Genomic DNA, 25091 nt, shown 5'->3' on the forward strand with positions numbered 1-25091 from the left:
AGTGCAACTGTCCAGGTCCTTTAAAGCTGACCTTGCAGTAAAATTCAAAGTCCACTTATTAGGACCTCTCCCCAATTATTAGTAGCAGCATTACTGTAATAAAAAAAAAGAAAACTTTTCAGGAAAAAAAGTTAATAAATACACCTACCATACTTACCTTTCTTATTTTCAGGAGTGACGTCACCTTCTTTCCAACAAGTCCTGTGAATATTGAGTATCCAAAATCTCACAAAATTATACCCAAGTACAGTGCAGAAGTGGCTTGGGATATTACTCAGTATTTTCCCCCTTCTTGGAAGGATAGTGACGTTATCCTCCCTTATGCCGTGTACACACGAGCGGACTTTTCGACCAGACTGGTCTGACGGACCAAGTCTGGCGGACAATCCGACTGTGTGTGGGCTTCATCGGACCTGCAGCGCACTTTTTCGGTCGAAGATCTGACGGACTTTAGATTTGGAACATGTTTCAAATCTTTCCGACAGACTCGAGTCCGGTGGAAAAGTCCACTCGTCTGTATGCTAGTCCAACGGACGAAAACCAACGCTAGGGCAGCTATCAGCTACTGGCTATCAACTTCCTTATTTTAGTCTGGTCCTACATCATCACGTACGAATCCGTCAGACTTTGGTGTGATCGTGTGTAGGCAAGTCCGTTTGTAGACTGTCGGACCAGTCCGGTCGAAAAGTCAGTTCGTGTGTACGCGGCATTAGGCTCCACAGGGGTAATATAAGTGTATTTATTAATTTTGTTTCCTTACAGGGTTTTTTTTTTGCATTTTATTTAATGGTTTTTCTTAAGTCTTGGCGGTCACATGGTGTAAAGCATCATTTTTGTTTTGTCTTTTGCTGTTTCAGCCTTTGGGTTTAGTGAAAAAGCAAAAGCTATCTTACAGTTTACTGAAGAGCAGCAGCTCCCACAATTGAAGAAACCGTCAGCAATTTTTATCTGAGATATAAAAAAGTCTCTTTAGATGTTTCTCAGAAACCTGGAAACTTTTAGCTACACCTTTGGGTTTTGGAACCTGTGTACTTTAGCAATGGGGATTTATTTATGGAGGAGGACCAATGTTTCTGTTAAGGAAAATGAGAAAAAAAAATCCTGTGAATTGAAGCAGTAAAATACATGAAACTTAAAGCTGAATTTTAGACAGATGCCAAAAATACTAAATAAATGAATAAACCTGGGCAGTTGTTTTCCTTGTTTTTTTTTTTATTTAGTAGTTTTTTTTGGGGGGGGGGGATACAGCACCAGACACATTATTTATGTGTACTGGTGTTCATCCCTTTAGCTACCAATGGTTGCTCCTGATAAAAATCTTTCTTCAGTTGCTCCTTTACAACCACCAAATACTGCCTTGATCGGCTATCCTCCAGCACTGTCAACAGAAGCTGCTGCTACTCACAAAAGTTCATAAGTGGCGCTCTCTCCCCACCCACTTCTGCCTACTCTTCCATTCATAGAACTTGCCTTACTACTATCACACAATGTATTGTTTTCTGTGAATAGAGGAGGAGGAGGAATTAAGTGACGGAACTCCTCCTCTATTCCCAGATTTTGAACAGAACAGAATAGATGCCCCTCCCCCCAAAATAAAATAAAATAAATTTCAGTTTTTAATTATTACATTAGTTTTTAAAAACAACTAGAGAGGGTGAAAAAATGTGTGTGGTGAACCGCGTTATACTCAAATAACTAATTATGAAGTTCAAACAATACAAATGAATAAATTAAACTGAGGAACCACCAAATTCACTCCAATGGAACATGTGCAATCAATCAGTCAAAAATTGTGCATAAAATTAATGTGATCAAACATATCATCAACTGTGTGAAAATAAAATAGAATGCAATTAAGTGCCCAAATGGTCAAAACAAAATGCTCAAGTGAAAAAACGGGGTCATCCAATGTGTTCTGATTTTGGGGGTGACTATTCCAATTAGGGTTGCACTGATACTGGTATCGGTATTGGTCCCGATACCTAGTATTTGGACAAGTATTGGTACTCGTGCAAATGCACTGATACCTGAAACCAATACTTTCAGGCTCGGTTCTTTGAGCTGTCAGTGGGTCTCCCCAGTGTTAAAGAAGTCTGGTAATTGGAGCTGTCAATAAAAAAAAAATACAGCCAACAATGTTTATTGAAGCGGAGGTTCACACAAAAAATGGAACCTCCGCTTTTCAGAACCCTCCCCCCCTCCGGTGTCACATTTGACACCTTTCAGGGGGGAGGGGGGTGCAGATACCTGTATAATACAGGTATTTGCACCCACTTCCGGGCATAGATTCCTGCAGGAGTCTACGCCTCTTCCCCCCCCCCGCTGTCTGCTGGGAAACACAAGGGTCCCAGAGACAGCAGGGACCATCCGGATTGCGCAGCGCGACTCGCACATGCGCAGTAGGGAACCGGGAAGTGAAGCCGCAAGTCTTCACTTTCTGATTCCCTTACCGAAGATGGCGGCGCCCCCACCCGAGAGCCGAACGACAGATCGGCTTCGGGTGTCGACATTGCAGGCGCCCTGGACAGGTAAGTGTCCATATTTTAAAAGTCAACAGCTGCAGTATTTGTAGCTGCTAACTTTTGAAAATTTGGCGGACCTCCGCTTTAACAACATTACTCAGCCCCGAAACACTAAAATTAAAAGAAACATTGTTTATTTTTGTATATTTCTGTTTCTTCGTTTGCAAATCAAAGGGATGAACAAATGTTCCTCTGTTTAACCCCTTAATAACCCTTAATTTACTCTAATCAGCCTTAATTGACTCCCTATTCTCCTCCATTTAATTACTATTTTCATGCTTTTTTTCTTTTGTTCACGTCTATTTTATAAACGATAAACAATAAAAAGTTTCTTTTTTTTTCTTTGTTAGTGAATATTTTTACACACATATATATTAAAACATATTTACACATTTCACATTGAAAAAGCGCTAAATTAAAAAAAAATCAATTTATTTCATTTGTAAATAAGTTTTCAATGCTTTGTACCATTGCTGACAGCTGAAGTTAAAACAAAACAGTTGCGGTAGGTATCAGTAATTGGTATCGGCGAGTACTAAAGAAAAAGTATCGGTACTTGTACTCATTGTAAAAAAGATGGTATCGGTGCATCCCTAATTCCAATGCTTGAGTGACTATAGGAATCCTCCACCAACACCAAGCCAACAGCCTACTCACCAGATGAAGATGATCCCTATTACAGAGATCATAACACACATTTTTTTCACTTTATTGGCTTTCACAACTTTGGAACAGGCAGCTGAATTTACAATTTATAAATTTCTTATATGCGCGGGTAGGGAGCAATACATAACTGTTCCCCTATCACACAACTAGTGAGGGTACCTACATTGGACATGGTTTCAGCCTCCTATAATTCCCTGTATAATAATGCTTAGACTGGGGGAAGGAGAAGCAGAATAAAAAGCCATGATGCTGCCGGGATTCGCTTCTAATAGCATTATTCCCCTTTCCCCCTCCTCATTATTCCATCCCCCCTTCTTTTTTCTTTTTTTTTCTCCACCCTTTTCTGACTTCCAGAACCTCTCTTCCTGTTTCCACATTTTCTTTCTACAATTCAGTAGGATTTTGAATACAGGCCCCCCCATTGGAGATTTTCATTGTAGGAGCGGGCTCTCTATCTCCTTGCGCCCTTGGCCCCTTTTGGGCTTAGGGCTTATGGGAGGGAAGGGAGTGGATTAGAATGGTCATTTTCTGTTTATGGGAGAATTAGAGACCTAAATACCAGCTCCTTTCTTCTCTGTTTCTGCGATATTCAAACCTACAGATCTGCTTGTGTTCTGGCTATTTACGTACGCATCCCCAACTTATATGATAGCATTTGTTGCAGGTCTTTGTTTTGGTTTTCTCCTGGTTTGGTGACTTTGTTTGATCAACCCCACTTCCTTACAGGAACTGTTGATGTTGCATTTTGTATTTCCTTGTGAATTGGTACTACATTTGGAATATCTCCATTGTAGATCCTTGTTTTTCTAATAAAACGTTTATGCAAAAAAAAAAAGCCAGTTTGTTGTGCTACAGTGCCAGTGTTGCCAACCTACCAGATTGAAATTTACTGACACGACAACCAGAATTTCCTGGCACAGCCAAGTTTTTACTGGCATTTCCGAAACTTACAAAATTACAGTTTTAAGTGCAAATTTTAGTATTTAGGCTAAAACAAGTACAATATGCAATTAGCAATGTGATTTAAGGTAGATATTAGGGCAAAAAGCATATTTCTTATTTTATTTTTGATATAGTAAGTAAGTAGTTCAGGAAAAGGACTCAGGAGGGTAAGAAATGATATTAGGAAGGCACACACACATGACGTTGACTCTTGGTCCCTTCAATCCACTCCAGTCTAAACAGCACTGACAGTCCCACTCCCGACCTGCCCTGCTCCTGTCCTGCAGACCTACACACGAGGCTCTGGCCGCTCTGCTTTTCTCCCTTGCACCATGACATCACACGACACGCTCGGGCACCGCCTCCACCAGAGCTGCCCGAACACACTGTAGCAAGGACTCGGATGGTCTCGGCCGGCTCTGGACCGAGCCGAGCATCACAGCCATATTTTTACTGGCCACTTTTTCCTTTTACTGGCATTTATTGGCAGGAGAAAATTGCCTGTGTTTTACTAGCTGCCAGTAAAAATACTGACGGTTGGCAACACTGTACAGTGCTCATGTACTAACAAGAAACCTGCTAATAGATGGAGAAAGCAAAATGTCAGACAGATGAGATCGTCAATCTGCTGCTTCTCCACTGTCCAGTTACAGGCTGGGGGCAGAACAAGACTTGGTTCAGTAAAGTCAGGTCTCCAGTCTGGCTCTGCTATGTGACAGGGCGTTGTAAATCTCAGGAATAAATGGACAGAATTTCAAATCCTTCAGCAAGTAATATATCTATAATTTATTTATTCCATCCATTTAGCTGTTTGCTTGGAGTTCAGCTTATACAAATTGTTAAAACCTTGTTGCCATTTCTTTATATTTTCTATTTACCCAACAGTCTTTCTAGCCTTGAACCAAGTCAGTGGCAGGAAAAATGATTTATCAGAGATCTTTGTTCCAGCTTAACTGAAAAAGAACTGAATGTGATTTCTGGTTTTTATTTAGTACTTCCAGTGATAGGTACATTTATAAGGATTCTGTAACTATCAGCAGTAGCTTTAGAAGCCCATAAACAACCTGCTCGTTTGTTCCCTTCAGTGGGAGATGTTTATTGCCTCATATAATATGTGTACACCAAGGATGTAGTTATTGATTGAACAAGAAAAGTTAGTTAGAAGCCTTTTATTTAACGAGTAGATGTATCCATAGCTTCTACAAACACTGCTGTGTCTGTAGAGGCAACTGTCCTTTAAGAGCATCTGTAGTGCTGGAGAAAACAGTAAAACATGAAGCTAAAAAATCTCCCCAATGAGACACAGATGGCATAGAAAACAACGCAAAGAAGTTCTAATTTTTCCTTACTTCATAAAAAAACAAAAACAAAAAAAAACAAAAAACATTTTAGCCATAGATACAGTTTTAAGCAGAACTCTAGTATGCAGAAATCTCATTACCAAAACTATTGGGACGCCTGCCTTTATCGGGTTGAGGTCAGGCCTCTGTGCAGATCAGTCAAGTTCTTCCACCCCAATCTCACTCATCCATGTCTTTATGGACCTTGCTTTGTGCATTGGTCCAAATCATTTGGTGGGGGCATTATGGTGTGGGGTTGTTTTCAGGGTTTGGGCTTGACCCCTTAGTTCCAGTAAAGGGAACTCTTAAAGCATCGGCATACCAAGACATTTTGGACAATTTCATGCTCCCAACTTTGTGGGGACAGTTTGGGGATGGCCCCTTCCTGTTCCAACATGACTTCGTACCAGTGCACAAAACTAGGTCCATAAAAACATGGACAAGTGAGTTTGGGGTGGAGGAACTTGACTGGCCTGCACCTCAACCCAATAGAACACCTTTGGGATGAATTAGAGCAGAGACTGCTAGTCAGGCCTTCTCGTCCACACAGCTTCTGGAAGGATGGTAAAACATTCCCATAGACACACTCCTAAATCTTGTGGACAGCCTTCCCAGAAGATTTGAAGCTGTTATAACTGCAAAGGGTGGGCCAAATTAATATTGAACCCTACAGACTAAGACTGGGATACCATTAAAGTTCATGTGCGTGTAAAGGCAGGCATCCCAATACTTTTGGTAATAAAGTGTATATTTTTATACTTTCCCTTTGCCTGCTACCCAGTTTTTCTGCCCCATTTTTAATATTTATCTGAGGCTGTCTACTTGAAAACAACAGCGAAAAAGAGGTTCCATGGCCATCCTTGGTCTTGTTCATCCTGCTGTGCATTGGCTGCTGGTAGGAGTCAGGTGAAGCCAACACAGTTTCTTATCTTGATTGCTCACACAGATGCTGCCGGCCAGTAACTTTCTTCTTAATTCAGCAATAGCTTCTCTACATAGATTCACACAGGATAGCCCTATTTTGAGTCCATTCAAGTTTCTTATTTTAACTGAAGCCTTAATGAAGGGGGAGGTTTTTTTCTGCCCCCCCCCCCAAATGTGTTGGCTGTTTTTTTTGTGTGTGTAAACCAATAAATAAATTTAGACTCTTTTATCATTTGTTCTGGCGCTCTTTCAAATGGTACATTTTCTTATGGTAACCTGCTGGGTATCCATAGGAGGATAGTCCTATTTATTGTGAGCATCCCAGCCTGAGCTAGTGAGCTCTCTGGATGTTTTAGTGTGAATTTTACATGACAGCTTTTAATTTCTTTGTTTGTCCTTTAGTTGTATTTGTATATACTGTATATTGTGTTGTACTATTCTTGATTAAGACCTTATTATTCTGTTCAGTGGATGTGTACAATCTCTATTGTTTGGAATGTCAACATGGCCTCGGTTGGCCTTTTTTTTTTTTTTTTTGGATGTAAAATTTGCTTATTCTCAATAAAACTTTTGTAAAAGAAAAGATAAACAATAAAAATGAGCATTTGCTACAAAATTGAGCTTCCTTACAGAAAATTCCACGAGTACTTGTTTCTACCACTAGATGTCCTCAGTCTAAAGGCCAGCATAATTTAACGCACTTCCCGTGAGCGTAAGTCATCCTACATCTGTCCTGTGACTGGGCAGTGCAAGGAGAAGCAGCACAGTGATGGCTTTATCTCTTTATCACTCTGCTTTCTTTTCTTATTAGCATGCTTCCTGTGGGCATATTTCATTAAAAAAACACATTTAATGATGTATTAATGATTCCAAAGCTGCGTTAATTTTTGTCTTACATATCTGCCTAGAGTACATTTTAAGCTAAGGATTAATTTGATTTTAATTTATTAGATTTTTTTAATAGAAGTAAAGAAATAAAAACAATTTTGTGTGCTTCTGTTTTACAGGTTTAGACCTGAGGCAAGCGCAGGTCATCGCCCTATCATCCGGCACCAAATGTATCGGTGGAGAATATCTCAATGACCAAGGCCTAGCGGTCAATGACTGCCATGCAGAAGTTGTAGTAAGAAGGGCCTTCATCCACTTCCTCTACACTCAGCTGGAGCTCCATCTGAGGTAAATTGAAATCTGCTGACAACAAGACATGTTATATGATCTACAGTGGGAGAAGTCTGTCCTCTAGATGTCTGATCCACACTTCTTTCATGAAGCTATTTATTTGTTCTCTGGTTTTGAGTGACCAACGCACGGAGGAAGTAGGCAAAGCAATTTAATACGCTTTCATCTTTCAGTGTTTGGTCCATGAAAGCGGATTTCCTTTCATGAGGAATTAGATTAGTGCAAGTCGAGGGACACTTTTAGATATTTGTTTACATAATTCATGAAGAACTTAGAAATGAACTGACTGAACGCTTGATAGAAAACTAGATTTGCCTTCTCCTGTGGTGACGAGATTTAGACTATTTACTTTTTGCTCTGTACTGAAAATGTCCTTGTGTTTCAGATGTAGTAAAGCTAATACAAACTTATAGAGCAAAATCATCCACAGCCCATGGATAGTAACTGGCATTTAAACACGGTTTCTACGAATTTTTATTCCCTTTTTGGAATTTGGAAGTAGTTTCAGTGTATGTAGAAAAATAAGTTTTGTCTTTCCTTCCTAAAGTGAGATTCCAAGCTATATCTAAGTACTCTTAAAAATGCCCCTTCTAACACCTATTCTGACTATCCTTTGTAAGAAAGATGTATAGTATCGCACAAAAGTGAGTACACCCCTCACATTTTTGTAAATATTTTATTATATCTTATCATGTGACAACACTGAAGAAATTACACTTTGCTACAATGTAAAGTAGTGAGTGTACAGCTTGTATAACAGTGTAAATTTGCTTTCCCCTCAAAATAACTGAACACACAGCCATTAATGTCTAAACCGCTGGCAACAAAAGTGAGTACACCCCTAAGTAAAAATCTCCAAATTGGGCCCAATTAGCCATTTTCCCTCCCTGGTGTTATGTGACTCGTTAGTGTTACAAGGTCTCAGGTGTGAATGGGGAGCAGGTGTGTTAAATTTGGTGTTATCGCTCTCACTCTCTCATACTGATCACTGGAAGTTCAACATGGCACCTCATGGCAAAGAACTCTCTCAGGATCTGAAAAAAAGAATTGTTGCTCTACATAAAGATGCCTAGGCTATAAGAAGATTGCCAAGACCCTGAAACTGAGCTGCAGCACGGTGGCCAAGACCATAGAGTGGTTTAACAGGACAGGTTACTCTCAGAACAGGCCTCGCCATGGTCAACCAAAGAAGTTGAGTGCACATGCTCAGCATCATATCCAGAGGTTGTCTTTGGGAAATAGACGTATGAGTGCTGCCAGCTTTGCTGCAGAGGTTGAAGGGATAGCGTGTCGGCCAGTCAGTGCTCAGACCATACGCCGCACACTGCATCAAATTGGTCTGCGTGGCTGTCGTCCCGGAAGGAAGTTTCTTCTAAAGATGATGCACAAGAAAGCCGGCAAACAGTTTGCTGAAGACAAGCAGACTAAGGGCATGGATTACTGGAACCATGTCCAAACCTTCCCTCTATCGAGGGTTTGAGGACGCTTTGAAGCACCACTAAAGCGACATGGAGTATAATTTTTGAAGCGAAGCAGAGCAAAGCAAACACAACGTGTGGACAGGAGTGTAAGATAACCATTTTATTTAGTAAAGTGCTTTGGTTGGCGCTCAGAGTCCTTTAAAAATTGTGTCCAATGCCATGTTTTGAAGCAAGTGTAAACAATCCCTAAAGGTGGCATTCTGGCAACCACTGTAATGAGCATTTTCTCAATGAACTCAGATGCATTTATTTTAGCAGGGGTTCCATGAGACTCAAAAAACATTTTAAGCGTTCCTCTAGTGAAAAAAGGTTGAGAAAAGCTGCTATAGAGGAACCACCAGCAGCAGAATTCAGAGTTGATCGCAAACTTATATGATCATGTCAGTTTCCGAAGGTGGAGTTTTCATATTAACAATAGAAATGAGCCCTGATTCACAGCAGTGCGGCTTTGAAATTACACGACTTCAGCGCGATTTCAAAGCCACCAATCACTGCAATTTCATTGCGGCTTGTGACTTAATTTAAAGTGTTACTAAACCCAGGACCCTGCATTCACTATATCTGATCTACCACAGTACACAGAACATGGTAATGCAATTATTCGAGTAAATAGAAACTGCTAAATACCTATTCTCATCAGCAGTATATAGCAGTTCTGTGATTTTTATCAGTTCCCTCCTAGTGAAGCTTGTAGGAGGGGTTTTCATACTGAAGTGAGCTGTCCTATGTGGCTGCAGAGCTCCTGGCCCTTTGTCTGGACAGTGCCGATTGGCCCTGTGCTGATCACATGCACTCTCCCAAGAAAAAAAAAAAAACCTCTCTAGCAATACACACCAAACTGGGCATGTGCAGCTTGACTCCATAGGCTCTGTCTTATCCGGACTTGTCCAGGGGGATAGTGCAGGGAGGGAAGGATCTGTGCATACAAGATCAAGCAGTCTTTTTACACAATGCATAGGATTAACCCCTTAGGTTCCACAGTGAGTATAACAATCATGCTTTACTCCATATACAGACTGATTTTACTGTTTAGTAACACTTTAACAGAAATCAATGCAAGTTGCAATGAAACCACAGAAAAATGGTGCCGGAACCTTTTTCAAAGTCACTGCGACTTGAGTCACAATGATTTGAACAGTTCCATTATCACAAATTGGGTGCGACTTGTTATGCGATTCTGAACTGTCAAATCACATTGGTGTGAACCAGGGTTACATATCTGAGGAATTCAACCATTCAACCAATAGAAAGGCACCATCAAAATAACCTATAGAAAAGGGTAAACATTACTAAACAATGGCAATCTTTGATTGGGATCTTTGAGAGATATACAGTACATTATTTTTGCTTCCTTTTGGCTGTATTCAATTAGGATTTTCTTTTTGGACTTATAATTTATATGTATTTTTTAACCCTGACTAACTGTGAACTATGTAACTTTTAAAAATAACGCCGTCTTCTTAACCACACTGATTTAGTGAAACAGCACAGTGTAACCATTAAGTTCAAATGTATGATATCACCTGTTTTTCCTTATGTACGAGCTATTAAAATATCTTTTGTATCCAGAGAGACCATAGCAACAGAGAAGGCTAAGCTACTAGCCGTCACCTTGAAAGGTCCATCTATGAACTTCTCCACCTCTTGTCTCCTCGCAGCACCATTGAAAATATCAACATAGTGTTTTTATCTGTTTGAAAAAGCCTTCATGTTTACCGTTTTATTAAAATTTGTGAGCTATTTGGACATGAAAAGCGTTATTAATAATAAATGGATGGTGTGAGGTCATTGCCTATTGACACACTGCTTTGATTCACGCTCATTATAAAAATCTATTTGAATAAATGTGTCTTTCTATTCACAGCAAGCATAGAAGCGACTTGGAAAGGTCTGTTTTCATCAGGTTAAAAGAAGGAGGTTTTCGGCTAAGAGATAATATTCTTTTCCACCTGTATATCAGTACGTCACCGTGTGGAGATGCTCGACTTAATTCTCCCTACGAAATCACATCTGATTGTAAGTTTTTTGTATTATGGAATACTATTGTGGAATTGTTGTACCAATAAGTTAAAGGGGGTTTTCAGTGTTTGTATATACAGGGTGTCCTCCATAGTCTCCAAGGCTCCATACATAGAAAAAAATTAACAAACTCATATTATATTTTATATAGGGGTGCACCAAATGGAAATGTTGGTGCCAAAACCAAAAATGCAGGATGCACTGGGCCGAAAACTGAAACCAAAACTCTTTAAAGATATATATATATATATATATATATATATATATATATATATATATATATATATATATATATATATATATATTCTCATATATAATTGTATTGTATTTGACTTTTTAATTAATACCTAGAATTTAAATGAATATGAATTTATTGTCGGCCATTATCCCCACCTTTAGGCTCGGTTTCCACTATTGCGGCCCCAAAGTCGATTTTTGTTGTGATTTGAGGCGACTTTCCAAACGACTTTGTGTGACTTTAATGTTTTGCGATTTAGTCATAGTGATGTAATTCCTTATCCTGTTTAGTCATTTTCCCTTCCTCTTTCGTTGTCACGTGTTGTATAATGCTTAGCAAACATGTTGGCTATGCAATATGTTGGGTCAGCAGTCATTATGGTTGCTGTAGCAGCATTAATAGATGAAGAAGAAGAGGATAACCGGAGGAAGAGAAGGCATAAGTTTTGGATCCATCCCGTCATCGCCCAAAGGGAAGGGAGAGGCCAGTTTTGGGTCCTTTACAACGACCTCCGTGCTCATGATGACAAATTCTTTAACTACACACGGATGTCATTTAGAAGGTGAGAACATTTGTTTATGTCAACTTGCAAATGCTCCAAGATATATTTAGGAAAACATGTATATGCATGGTCACTATGACTCTTTTTCAAATTTTTAGCTTCGAATAGCTAGAAGTTTTAACAAAAACCTGATCAAATTTAAAAAAAATGGAAATAGAGTTAAAAATGGTCCTTTTTTACATGGTCATGGTAGATAATAGCCATATATTTTCTCTTTACAGTTTTGATGAATTGTTGGCTTTGCTCTCTAGCCATCTAGAGCGACAAACCACCAGTTTCCGAAGGAGTATTCCGGCTATTCAAAGACTCAATATAACATTGAGATAACTTTTCATACCTACTTTTCTTATCTCATATGTGGCATTTGGAGATCCACATAATTCTTTGATCCTCTTTACATGAATTGAAATAATAAATACTAGCATATTATTGTGGGTGTGATTGTTTTTACCATATTAATTGTCCCTGTACATCACTAGTGTCTTTCCCCTGCTCCTCTTCTTCCTTCACTTCCTCAGGCACCTCCTTCCAAGCTCGTTTTAAGTTCTAATATAGAAGTAGCTTATTGTTAATATGCTTCATTCTAATAAACTGTATTTACTCATTTTAGGTACCTGGCAACTGGACATTCCTTTGCAAGTTTGCATTTTGAGTTCTTTTTTGGCAAAACTACTGCCAGCAATATTGTACATGATACCTGAAGAGACATCTGGAATGTTCTTAGGGATATGGTACTGAAGAAGCCCACTCCCGAAGATTGGTGCAAGATAGTGGAAGTTTTCTGGGACCGATGCATTTTTCCAAATTGTGTCAGGGCAATTGATGGCAAACATATAAGAGTAGTGATGCCCATTGGCAGTGGAACCAAACTCTTCAACTATAAAAAATATTCTTTGTTTGTCTTACTAGCAGTGGCTGATGCCAATTATTGTTTTAGATATATAGACATAGGATCGTACGGCAGCAGCTCAGACTCCAGTATTTTTGCAAGATCATCTTTTGGAAGAATGTTGAGGGAAAATGGCCTGGACCTGCCACAGGACTGTCCACTGCCAGGAACAAATGGGCCGCCACTGCCATTTGTCTATGTTGGGGATGAGGCCTTTGGTCTCAGTGACCATCTACTAAGTCCTTATTCCAATCGGTCTCTGAGTGAAGAGAAGAGAATCTTCAACTACCGCTTAACGAGAGCAAGACGAGTTGTCGAATGTGCTTTTAGGGTTTCATCGAACAAGTGGCGGTTCCTACATACACCTATCAATTTGGAAATGGAGAATGCAATATCTGCGTTAAAAGCAGCATGTGTGCTTCAAAACTATGTCCGAATTTGTGATGGGTACCTTTTTGAAGATTCTCTCATACATGATATGGAGGGTGCACAATGGAGTGCCAGTAGGGACACCACCAATGGTGCCACTGTGCGTGAGGGTTTCCCTTCGTTTTTCACGTCTGCTGCTGGTTGTGTCCCCTGGCAGCAGGATTCTATTGCGTAATGTATCTCACGCATTTTATTTTTGATTATTATTTAGATGTCTGTTATATGTAATTGCATTCAAATGCTGAATAACAGGTCTTTAACACAACATATAAAAAGGTATAATTAAAAAAACACCTAATGTAACCAGAATAATTTTTATTTTCCAAATTTTTGTGCAAGAATGTACCAAAAATAAAGTGGTGAACTACACCATTTTTTGGTTGTTTATTTTTGCCAATCACAAACAAAGAAAAATAGATTAACGTATATCAATTTGAACAACACCAAAAAAAAGGCATACAAAAAAACCAATATATAATCTCAATATTTTTTAGCAGCAAAATCTTTTTGCAAGAATGCAACAGAAATCAAAACTTAGTTTATGTGAACTACGACATTTTTGGGTTGTTGTTTTGGCAACCACAACAAAGAAACATAAATGAACAGGTATCAAAACAACACCAAAAATAAAAAAAAAACCTTACAATTGCTGGTATGTTTTTGTTTCAGTGGTCCCAGAACCTGAACTGGTGGTTGGTCCAGGGTAATCCACTGATGTTCTTGGGTAGTATTTCCTTTCAAGAAAAGGCGGAACCTGACTGGGTGTAGGCTGCCTAAGTTGGTGGGTGGTCGGGGGGCCAAGGGTGGAGGTAGTGGGGGCAGGGATTGGATGCAACTTGTGTGGCCTTGAGGGATTCAGCATATTAACATACTCGTCACAGTATGGCCGGTTTATTGGTGGGGCAAACTGTGTACTTTGAAAGTGAGGGTACTGTTGATAAGGGGGATATGGGGGGGGTTGCATATATGCTGAGGATGTTGTTGACTCCTCATCCACAAAGGATTGAGCAGTTGACATCAAAGCCATCCTGAGTGCATATTTTCTCTCTCGGGGGACCTGTTTACATATACAGTGAGAAATGATGTCTTCACACTGGTTTTCAGCCATTTTAGTGGACATCTGACTGACTACATCTAAGATTTTATCCATGGGTTTCCCGGCCCTGGCACTTCCCCTTGTAGATCTTCGCAAAGGCCTAGAGACATTGCTAGGCCCTGTTCAGCATCCTCCTCATTCATGGAGTTTGTTGATGACCTTGATTCATCTATGAACAGTTCCTTGTCAACAGTGTCTTGGAATTGTTCTTCCTTCACAGCAGCAGCAGCAGCCTCCTCTGACTCATTTTCCGGTGGCAAACCCTGTGTGCTGTCTTCCTAGCTTGCTTGGGTTCTGAAATACGAATAACAAATTTTTAAAGTAAGCATTACAATTTTTTATTGCAAATTCAGGAAATATGCCTGCTGATAACTTACTCTCGCCTTTCCAGCACCAGTTTTAAAAATTCAAGATTCCCGGCATGGGCATGTGGGGCTAATCTTTTTGAGCCTGAACCACTCCTTCCTTCTTTTAATTTTCATAGGTACTGGTTGTAGCAGTCTTTGAGACTTCTCCATCGAGTTTGTAATGAATGCACTGCAAAATATAAAGACAATACCAAGTTCAAAAAATCTTTCTTTATTAACGGCCCATAGGTCATTCATTTGCTAGGCTGCATAACTGATGTTGATGGTGGAAAAACAACCACAAGATATTTTATCCATGACACCTACAGAATTTATGATGTGCTGAAGGTTGTCTACGGGGCCATCTTTAATATTGTTTGGACCATGGGTAAATATTATTTGGCCCCCCCCCACACACACACACACACACACACACACACACAGATTTACTTTCCTGCAGCCACAGGTTGCAGGAAATAAACTAGCTAAATTCCACGATCAACACAGACAGTGTTGACAGGGGATTCCCTCCTGCCAAACCATTATGCTCTCCTGGCAGGAGAAGCGGTCCCCACCAAGAAAACACAGTGCACATTATTAACACACACCCATTGATTTCTAGAGGTTACTGAACATTATTAACACACACCCATTGGTTGCTAGAGGTTACTGCACATTATTAACACACACCCATTGGTTGCTAGAGGTTACTGCACATTATTAACACACACACCCATTGGTTGCTAGAGGTTAATGCACATTATTAACACACACCCATTGGTTGCTAGAGGTTACTGCACATTATTAACACTCACCTATTGGTTGCTGCTTATTTAAATAGGTGCAAGCCGCAAAGTGCTAAGCAACATATATCAACCACTTACTTTTTGCAGACCGTTCTGTAGCTGATAAAGAGCCCCAGGTATCATAATATAAGCCAGCTCTCTCCTTCTTTACATAATCTTTGTAACACGGATCTCTGGGGTCATATATCGCCGGACGTTGTCTGACAAGCCGAATGATTTCTTCATTGTCATGAACTTGTTGCTAGTTCTTTCTAGCTCTAGGCATGCTTGCTGCTGTCTTCCACACTCACGTACATCCATATAGGAAGTGATGTATTTGGGAGGAGTAAAGATCATGTGCTTCACCAGACATCCGTGGAAGTCGCAACAAAGTTGCGGTGTCATATATGTACATGCGACTGCATTGTGACTTAATTACTTTCTATAAAGAACACGTTGCACCGAAGACGGAACAAAGCAGTGCAAAAACCTTTTTTGGAGTTGCTGCGACTTGAGTTGCACCAATTAGAACGAGGACCATTGAAATACATGGATTTTGACTTGTCATGCGACTTCACATGTGTCAAGTCACACAACAACTGAGCCTTCGTGCAAGAAAAGATAAAAAAATGCATCCCTTTAAATTCTATGTATGTCTTCACACTGGTCCATTGCGCTGCCGGTGTGGTGTTAAAAATCTTGCTTGCTGAATTTTCGTTCCGTTAACCACTTCAGCCCCGGAAGAATTTACTCCCTTCCTGACCAGTGCTTTTTGTGCGATTCGGCACTGCGTCGCTTTAACTGACAATTGCGCAGTCATGCGACGTGGTTCCCAAACAAAATTGATGTCCTTTATTTCCCATAAATAGAGCTTTCTTTTGGTGGTATTTAATCACCTCTGTGGTTTTTATTTTTTGCGCTATAAACAAAAAAGTTTAGGCCGATACGTATTCTTCTACATATTTTTGGTAAAAAAAAATCGCAATAAGCGTTTATTGATTGGTTTGTGCAAAAGTTATAGCGTCTACAAAATAGGGGATAGTTTTATGTTAATTTTATTGATAATTTTTTTTTTACTAGCGGCGATCAGCGATTTTTATCGTGACTGCGACATTATGGCGGACACATCGGACATTTTTGACACATTTTTTGGACCATTGTCATTTATACAGCAATCAGTGGTATATAAATGCACTGATTCCTGTGTAAATGACACTGGCAGTGAAGGAGTTAACCACTGGGGGCAGTGTAAGGGTTAAGTATGTCCAGGGGAGTGTTTCTAACTGTGGGGGGCGTGGCTACGTGTGACACATCACTGATCTCTGCTCCCGATCACAGGGAGCAGAGATCAGTGACAGTTTCACTAGGCAGAACGGGGAGATGCTTGTTTACATTAGCATCTCCCCGTTCTTCCTCTCCGTGAGGCGATCGCGTGTATCCCCGCGGCGATCGAGTCCGCGGGACCCGCGTCCCGACTCACAGGGCTCCCGGCCGGCGCGCACGCAATGGCACGGCGGCAAATTTAAAGGGTCGTACGGGTACGCCCATTTGCCTAACCGTGCCATTCTGCCGACGTACATTGGCGTGCGCCGGTCGGGAACAAGTTAAAAAAATACACACCAAAAACTCACCTCCCGTTGAAATGCATTAATAAAGCAGCAAGAACACATAAAAATAGTGCACCCATGTTACGTTTTTGATGTTACGTTTATGAAAAACACACCATTACATTAACACAGTAAAACTGTGGTAAAATTGCAGCAGAATCGCGTCAAAATCACAGCAAAATCGCTGTGAAGTCGCAGCAAAATTGTGTGCATTTTCGGCACCATTATTTGAAACTTTTTCCTCTATCGGCAAAATGGTGAAAACACAATTTTTGGCCGATGTGTTTCGGCTGCCGAAATCTTGGTGCATCTCTAATTTTATATATATACTTTGTGTGTGTAGAAAGAGGTGGCCAACACATAGAGAATATTTTGTAAATATTTTGTAAAATTTTGCAATGGATATGTTGTAAAAAAAAAGGTACATTTAGCGAGTTTCCATTTTTCCTATGTATGGCGACTTTTGGGACACCCTGTACAGTATTTATTATGTGCAGAACCATAAAATAAAGATTAAAAACGTTTGTATTTATTTTTTAGTCAGGTAAGTCTAAAATGTTGTATATCAATGTCTCGTATCTACCGTTTACAGCCAATAATAATAATGGATATCTTCTGGCGCATGGAGAGTGAGTGACTAGGTTTAGTACATAACGCACTGGTGGAGACAGGGTATAAAAAAAAGCGGTCTACAAAGACCATAGCATTCAATAGTCCATAGCAATGGCGACTCGTGATAAAAAATGTTGAGAGGCGCAAACAATCCTTACCTGCAAACGGAGCCCCCAGCCTGGGCTGTCACGGCTTCCCTGATACCCGGCAGCTTCCGGGTTCCAAATCTTCAGCCTCCTGGCCAGGACGAGAAGCCGGACACGACACAATGGCAAATTTTGATTCGCTAAAATCAAAAGTGGGAGGGCTCAGGGCGCAATACTCCATATTCTGTGAGTATTCTTAACCCTTGAGAATAAAGTGTTTTTTTTTTAATACTAAACTTAGGAGGCGCTTCCCTGTTATCGTTTTATACCATTTACAGCCAGCAGGTGGCATTCTCAGGTTTTCTCTCCACCATCTCTGCTGAGGTATTGTACTGCTATGCTATGCCATGCTAAATCAATAACACACAAATAAGAAAGCATGAAATCAGAAGTCCTTATCTGCATGCTTGTCCCAAACCAGTGCCCCCGAAAGAACCGAAAGCATCAAATCAGTTGGCTAGGAAACTAGCATTTTTACAATTTAGCAGTGGCATCCTCGGTGTTCTGTAAATACAGGTTTCCTTTAAAAAACATCAGTTGGAATCCTAATGCCTGAAAAAAAAATATTTCAATTCACAGTCTAATTTAATTTACTATAGCTTGAAAGATAATTTTGCTTAACTTATTATATTTTCCATCTTTTCATGTTGATTGCAATATATTGCATATTGTTGAACATCTGTTTTGCTAAGTTAAGTAATACAGCGGGCAAGCTCGATTAAGCTTAAAGAAAACACAAAACAGCTAATCCCTGCAGCTATGTTTTCAGTATGCTCCTAGAATTTCCCTCCAGAGTTTAACTGTTACCACTGGAAATAAAAGAAGAGCAGCAAGATTTAATACAATAGTATCTACGAGTATCTCGTAAATGCTTTGCAGTGCTGGCACCCAGGTACAAGGTGAGTATCACTGCTGATTCAACCTATTGCACTTAGTGAACCACACAAGCCTTAAATCTAAACTCCAGGCTAAACCAGGCTTTGGGCGTGGGGGTTCCCCTTAAAATCCATACCAGACCGAAGGGTCTTGTATCATCTGGGGGGGAACCCCACGCCAATTTTTTTTTCATTTCAGCGGGGGTTCCCCTTCAACATCCTGAGCACACAAGTCGCACCGCAAGTCGGATCATCATGATCCGACTTCTGATGCGACTTCTATTCAATTCAATGGGCTCCCATAGGGAACCATTGATTTTGAATAGAGGCAGAGAAACGTGGCTAAAAGCTAGCATGGCTAAACCCGCATTGACGCCAATGCAAAACGCTGAAAAAATTGTGTTTTTAAAGCAGCGTTTTCCTATGTGCATGGAGCCTTAGTTTTAAAGCCTCCACCTCCCCAGCAGCATGTACTCACCTTTCAAGTCTGGGTATGCAGGCACATGCACTAGTCAGCCTTGCCTTTCACAATTTATTATTCAAAGTCTCATCAGGCAGTCCGTGACCTAAGTGATATGGGCGGGTGCAGATGTTTTACTTAGCCCATTCAAACTCAATTATATATTCAAAACTTGCACAAGAAATTTAGGGGACTCTACAAAGTACACTGGTTAGTGGAGGGTAGAACTGTGTCCAGGCTCAACAATGTTGTACTGTATATTCTTAACAAGCAGTAAACAAGCTTTAAAACAAGCCCTCACTGACCTCTGTAGCTGCAAGCACTATGAAGTACATAATCCTCAAAGCTCATAAGAGATCCAGTGAAGTTTGTTAGGTCTGCATTCTGTTATATAGAATATAAAGCAAAATATGCTTTTAACTAAGTGGTCACTGGTGGTCTGGTGAATGTTTAGCACATATATTGATCACTGAGTGTCACATCACGATGTGATAAAGAAGATTTGGACTGGATGTTTTCTATGGACGGGACACTCTTTTTTTATTGCTTTTTTGTACATATTATAGTGGAACTCACAGTTTTAAAGTTACTGTTTCCAAGTATATGTTTCTGTACTTGTACTTTATATAATGCAGATTTTTTATGATTATTATTTGTATTTTTTGCACATATCGATTTGTATCATATAATTAATAAACTGTTAGGTCATATATACAGTATTTATTATTTTATATTTATTTATTTTTATATTTTTGAAATTCCTTTTTTTTTATATTTATTTGGCACACGAATTAGATATCATATACATAGGTTGGTTTTGATAATTTGATAATATTGGTGGTCACTAACCCCCTACATTAAATATTACAATGATTAATAAATCTAAAGATATGAAGAAATCTGATATTATAATCAAATCACAAATTTTCCTGTTACTCTTACTCTACCCTCTTCCCATCTTTTAAAGTGGTGTTCCGCCCAAAATTATACTTTTTAAATAAAAATACCCCTATAATACACAAGCTTACTATATTCTAGTAACGTTAGTCTGTAAACTAAGGTCTGTTTTGTTAGTTTATAGCAGTAGTTTGTTATTTTATAAACTTATAGCAGGCCGTGGCCATCTTAACTCTGGGCATCTGAAGCCAGACTGTATTTCTTCCTGGATCTCATCCTTGCAGATCTCGCACATGCTCAGTGCAGCACAAGCAGTGTAATAGGTTTCAGGTCAGGTTTCCATAGCAACGGCAGTGTCAGAGGAAGTTGCCGCCCCTTCCCAGAAGGCATTGCAAATAGGAAATGATGCAATGGACCGCGGCCAGGGAGGAGGAAGTGAAATATGAATACAGCAGATATACAGTAAGTGCTGAGAAAAAATTTTTTTTAAATATCCAATTCATTTACAGTGCACAGTTTAGTGAGGGATACTGAAGAGTTGTAAAAGTGGGTGGAACTCCACTTTAAGCTTACCTATTGGCCCTTTAAAGTGGAAGTAAACCCATCAATTTAACAGTTTAAAACAAAGTTACATTCTCGGCACGTGCCTGAAATTTAACTGTCAGATTGGTTGTGCTCTCAACCAAACTGTCAAGCCATCCGATCCGTTTTTTTTGTGTGTCTTTTTGTTTTTTTGTATCCGATGGCTGGTGTCATAACTGATCACATGTACAGCTTTATGGCAGTTGAACCACTTGAAGGCCAGGCCTTTTTTTGACACTTGTTGTTTACAAGTTTAATCAGTATTTTTTGCTAGAACATTGCCTCAAACAACATATTTTTTTAACAGAGACCCTAGAGAATAAAATGGCGTCCGTTGCAATATTTTATGTCACACTGTATTTGCGCGGTCTTTCAAACGCAATTTTGTTGGAAAAAATTAGCCCAATTTTTTTGTATAATGTGAAAGATGAGGTTACGCCAAATAAATAGATTCCTAACATGTCATGCTTTAAAATTGTGCACGCGTGGAATAGCGACAAACTACAGTACTTAAATATCTCAACAGGCAATGCTTTAAACATTTTTAGGGGTTACCTTTTTAGAGTTACAGAGGAGGTCTAGGGCTAGAATTATTGCTCTCACGCTAATGATCGCGGTGATACCTCACATGTGTGGTTTGAACACCGTTTTACGTATGCATTCGATTCTGCGCACGAGTTTAAAGGGACGGGGTGCTTTAAAAAAATATTTTTTTTTTTTTTTTTACACTGTCCCTTTAAAAAAAAATGTTTGACTACTTTTATTCCTATTACAAGGAATGTAAACATCCCTTGTAATAGAAATAAGCATGACAGGTCCTTTATTGTGAGATCTGGGGTCAAAAAGACCTCAGATCTCACATTTACACTAAAAAGCAAAAAAATTATAAACATATGTAATTTTACATTTACTAAACAAAAAGAAGAAAATTGGCCCTTTAAGGCCATTAGGCGGAAGTGACCTCAATGGCATAGAGTCGAGTGGGGGCCATCTTGCCTTCACTCGACTTCTTGCCCATCGCTCCAGGGCATCAGATCATTTCCCCCTTTACCAATGGTTCTGATAGGCAGGGAAACAACTGGGAAAGCGACGGGCACCTCTCCCGCTGCCTATAAAAGTGATCCTGTGGCGAATTTGCCTCAGGGGCTACTTTTATCGGACACTGACTCGCACGCTGTATAAAAAAATACCGGGGTTAACAATGGTATATAACGTCAAGGTGATGAGGTATTTATACAATGGGCGGTCCGGAAGAGGTTAAACAGAAGCCAAGATGGCAGGAGAGAAGGGTTTACTTCCACTTTAATGTACTGATCAGAGTCTCGGGAAGCAGGTAGAGGGGAGGCTAAGACCGTTCCAAGAAAAGTACTGGAAACTTTTTTTTGGCTTTGGATAGAGTAAGGGAGAGTTATAGCCCCTGTCAGTTTTTTATTTTCATGAACTATTGGATAGATTTCCCTTCACTTCCTGCCCCATAGCCAAAACAGAAAGTGAGGAAATCCATGCAAATTAAGGGAATCTCTTGGGGCCCCCCAGGTCACCAGAACTAGTGCCCCTATTGGAAGATTTCTCTTCTATCACTGTTCTAACGGCCAACCCAAAATTTGGGATTTTCCTTTACTTTCGCTTCTAATGAGAATGGTACACAAGACAAATAGAGAGGGTGAATCTCCCTTCGGTGGCACAGACAGCAATAAAAACCTTGCAGGTATTCTAATCTAAACCACTCTAAATCTATTCCACTCTATCTAAAACTAAAAAAAAAAAAAAAAAGTTTTGCCTTTAGTTATACTTTACGGTAACAGCATGCTCATGCGTTTGTTATGCTGTGCTCAGACTGAATTGCCTAGGACAAGTTTACTTTAGTGAAAAGGAATCTGTCAGTTAGCATTTAACAAACAAGAGTGCCTATATTTGGTGCATTTGATAAGTAATATCAGGATTTAGTAACGATTGAGAGCAAAGAGTACTATGTAGTCATTAGTATCTGTTTTATGATGTCTCATTTATTATTTTAGTTATTTTTATGCCACACTATTCAGTACAATTGTAAAGCCAAGACTATGCAGTATGTAGTCATGGTAACAACACTCACCGCTCTCCAGTATATGCAGCCAGAAGGTTAATACAATATTATATTAGAGTTGCATGTTTCATTACAGTTTAAACACATAAGTGAATCACAGAAACTTGTATTCAGGCTGATTTGATAGAATAGTTACGATAAAAATGTACAACTTAGTACTTGCAATTTCTGTGACTCATTTGATATTTTCGAAATTAGGTTTTATTTAGATGGACATTTACAGGACAGTTTAACAAAAGAATAAAAGAAAAAGATCCCCATTTATAATATGCAGAAGATGACATTTTAATTTTATATCTTTGATTCTGCTTTTTATTAAGAGAGTGCTGCATTTCTTGATTTCATTAACAGTGCTGTATTTAAAGTAGAACTAAGGCCAAAACTTTTTTTTATTATTTTGGATATAGTAAGAGAGAGTTATAACTCAGGATTTTTTTTGCCATATTGTATGTGTCCATTTGAGAGATTTCTCTTCACTTCCTGTCCCACCGCCTAAACAAGAAGTGCGATCAAATCCCTCCAAAGTGAGGAAATCCATGGTTGCCACCTTGTTCACCAGAACTAGCATTCCTTCAGGAAGATTTCCCATCTATACACATTGTAGTGACAACCCAAAATTTTGGAATTTCTTTTATTTTCTCTCTTGGCGATAACAGTTAACAGGACCAATATATAGGCTGAATCTCCTTAACTGGGACACAAAATTCAATAAAAAAACAAATGAAAAAACCTCACAGGTGTTCTAATCCCTTTCCATTCTATCCAAAACTAAGATTAAAAATGCGCCTTTTATTATATTTGAACAGTGCATAGAGCAATAAAATGGAACTCTATTGAAAACTTTTTTAAAAAGTTTTAGATGAGAGTGGAGAAGTATTGCATCCCCTTTCAGTTTTTTTATTCCTGTGTCCCAGTTTTGGAGATTTTCTGCCACTTCCTGTGATTTTCTATCACGGCCAGTGTATATAGTGATCAGGACAGGAAGTCATGAGAAACCAGAAAGCAATACCAACCAGATAGAGGTCCTGACCCTTCTTCATGTTGCTGTGTGTGTTCCCATTTTTCCCATGTTTCACACCTTTTTGTGTGTGGAACGTCAAAGGAAACAAAATGTACAAATGTTTGTAATGCTTGGCACTTGATTTCAGAATTAATGACCATATCTTGGTGAGATCCCCAATTGCCTGCTACTGGTCATCTTAAAGTATTTGTGAAGGCTGCTTTCTTTTCCTAAAATAAGAAAAGAAGTTATACTTACCTGCTTCGTGCAAGGGTATTACACAGAGCAGCCCCTTACCTCTTCTTCTGGAATCCCTTGCAGGCACTCTCTACTCTTACTCTTCTCCAAGTACCCACTAAGCAATCCATTTGTGCTTAGAGGACACCCATGTGGGAGCGCTCCCAAGCTGAGCTGTGTGCATCCATAGACACACACAGTGCTGCTCAGCCATCCCCCCCCCCATTCCCTCCTCACAGGATTTGGCTGACAACAGCAGGAAGACAACAAGTAGAGAGGCGCCTCTGGGTGCAGTCGTTTTTTAAAAAAGACACTTTAATAAATCAGATAAACTCACATAAGTAAGAAGAAAACAAGCATGGTATCAGATGTCAGAGGTGACGCTCCCGGATCTGAGCCATAAAGGTCCGTGCTGTGGATGTAATCAGTGCTCTTCCAAATGTAGTAGAAGCCGGCTAGGGAAGAGCGAGGCTTGGGACACAAAGGACAGCTGGCTGCAGAGGGATAGCGTCATCAATAGTGGACGCGTTTCCTGGGCATGCGCACTTGGGTGTACTGCAAGTCGCGCCCCTTTCTCAACAGACAGTCTGATACCATGCTTGTTTTCTTCTTACTTATGTGAGTTTATCTGATTTATTAAAGTGTCTTTTTTTAAAAAACTACTGCACCCAGAGGCGCCTCTCTACTTGTTGTCTTACTGCTCCAGGATTATGGTTTCTCTCCTATTATGACGGCAGCCCTGCTTGCTTCCTTTGGACGTTTTTTACTCCCCCACTAGCATCATCACATAGACTTTTTAGCCTGTGTTTGCTATATGGACTTTTAAACATCTCAGTTTATATCTAGCAGACGTAGATGTTGATTTTATGCAAATCTTGAGTTGTTGCGCCTACACTTGTTACTACTACTATTGGCTCCTACTGCTCTCAAAGTAGCCTGTAAGAAAAGGAAGAGGGGAGAGAAGACCTGTTGTTGGGACAGCACTGGTTGGAGAAATGGGGGGGGGGGTTGGAAGAATAGCTATTGGGAGATTTTTTTTACCTTAATGCCGGAAATGCATTGCGGTAGGTTAAAAACCTTTTCACTTTAGAACCACTTTAAGTTCATTTGCAATTTCCCCAAGGAAAATGAATATTTATGGGATTAAGGTCTCTTGAGTTGGTACCAGTG

General features: G+C 39.7%; 1 protein-coding gene across 1 annotated transcript in view; it reads left to right on the forward strand.

The window, feature by feature from the left end:
- Positions 1–25091, forward strand: part of ADARB2 (adenosine deaminase RNA specific B2 (inactive)) — a 910273-nt gene that overhangs the window by 757911 nt on the left and 127271 nt on the right. The window contains exons 6-7 of the mRNA XM_073629898.1: positions 7402–7570; positions 10919–11070. Coding sequence (XP_073485999.1) covers positions 7402–7570; positions 10919–11070 — 321 coding nt within the window. The remainder of the gene's footprint in view (positions 1–7401; positions 7571–10918; positions 11071–25091) is intronic.

Source organism: Aquarana catesbeiana, linkage group LG05 (genome assembly GCF_042186555.1).
Source record: "Aquarana catesbeiana isolate 2022-GZ linkage group LG05, ASM4218655v1, whole genome shotgun sequence".
Lineage (NCBI taxonomy): Eukaryota > Metazoa > Chordata > Amphibia > Anura > Ranidae > Aquarana > Aquarana catesbeiana.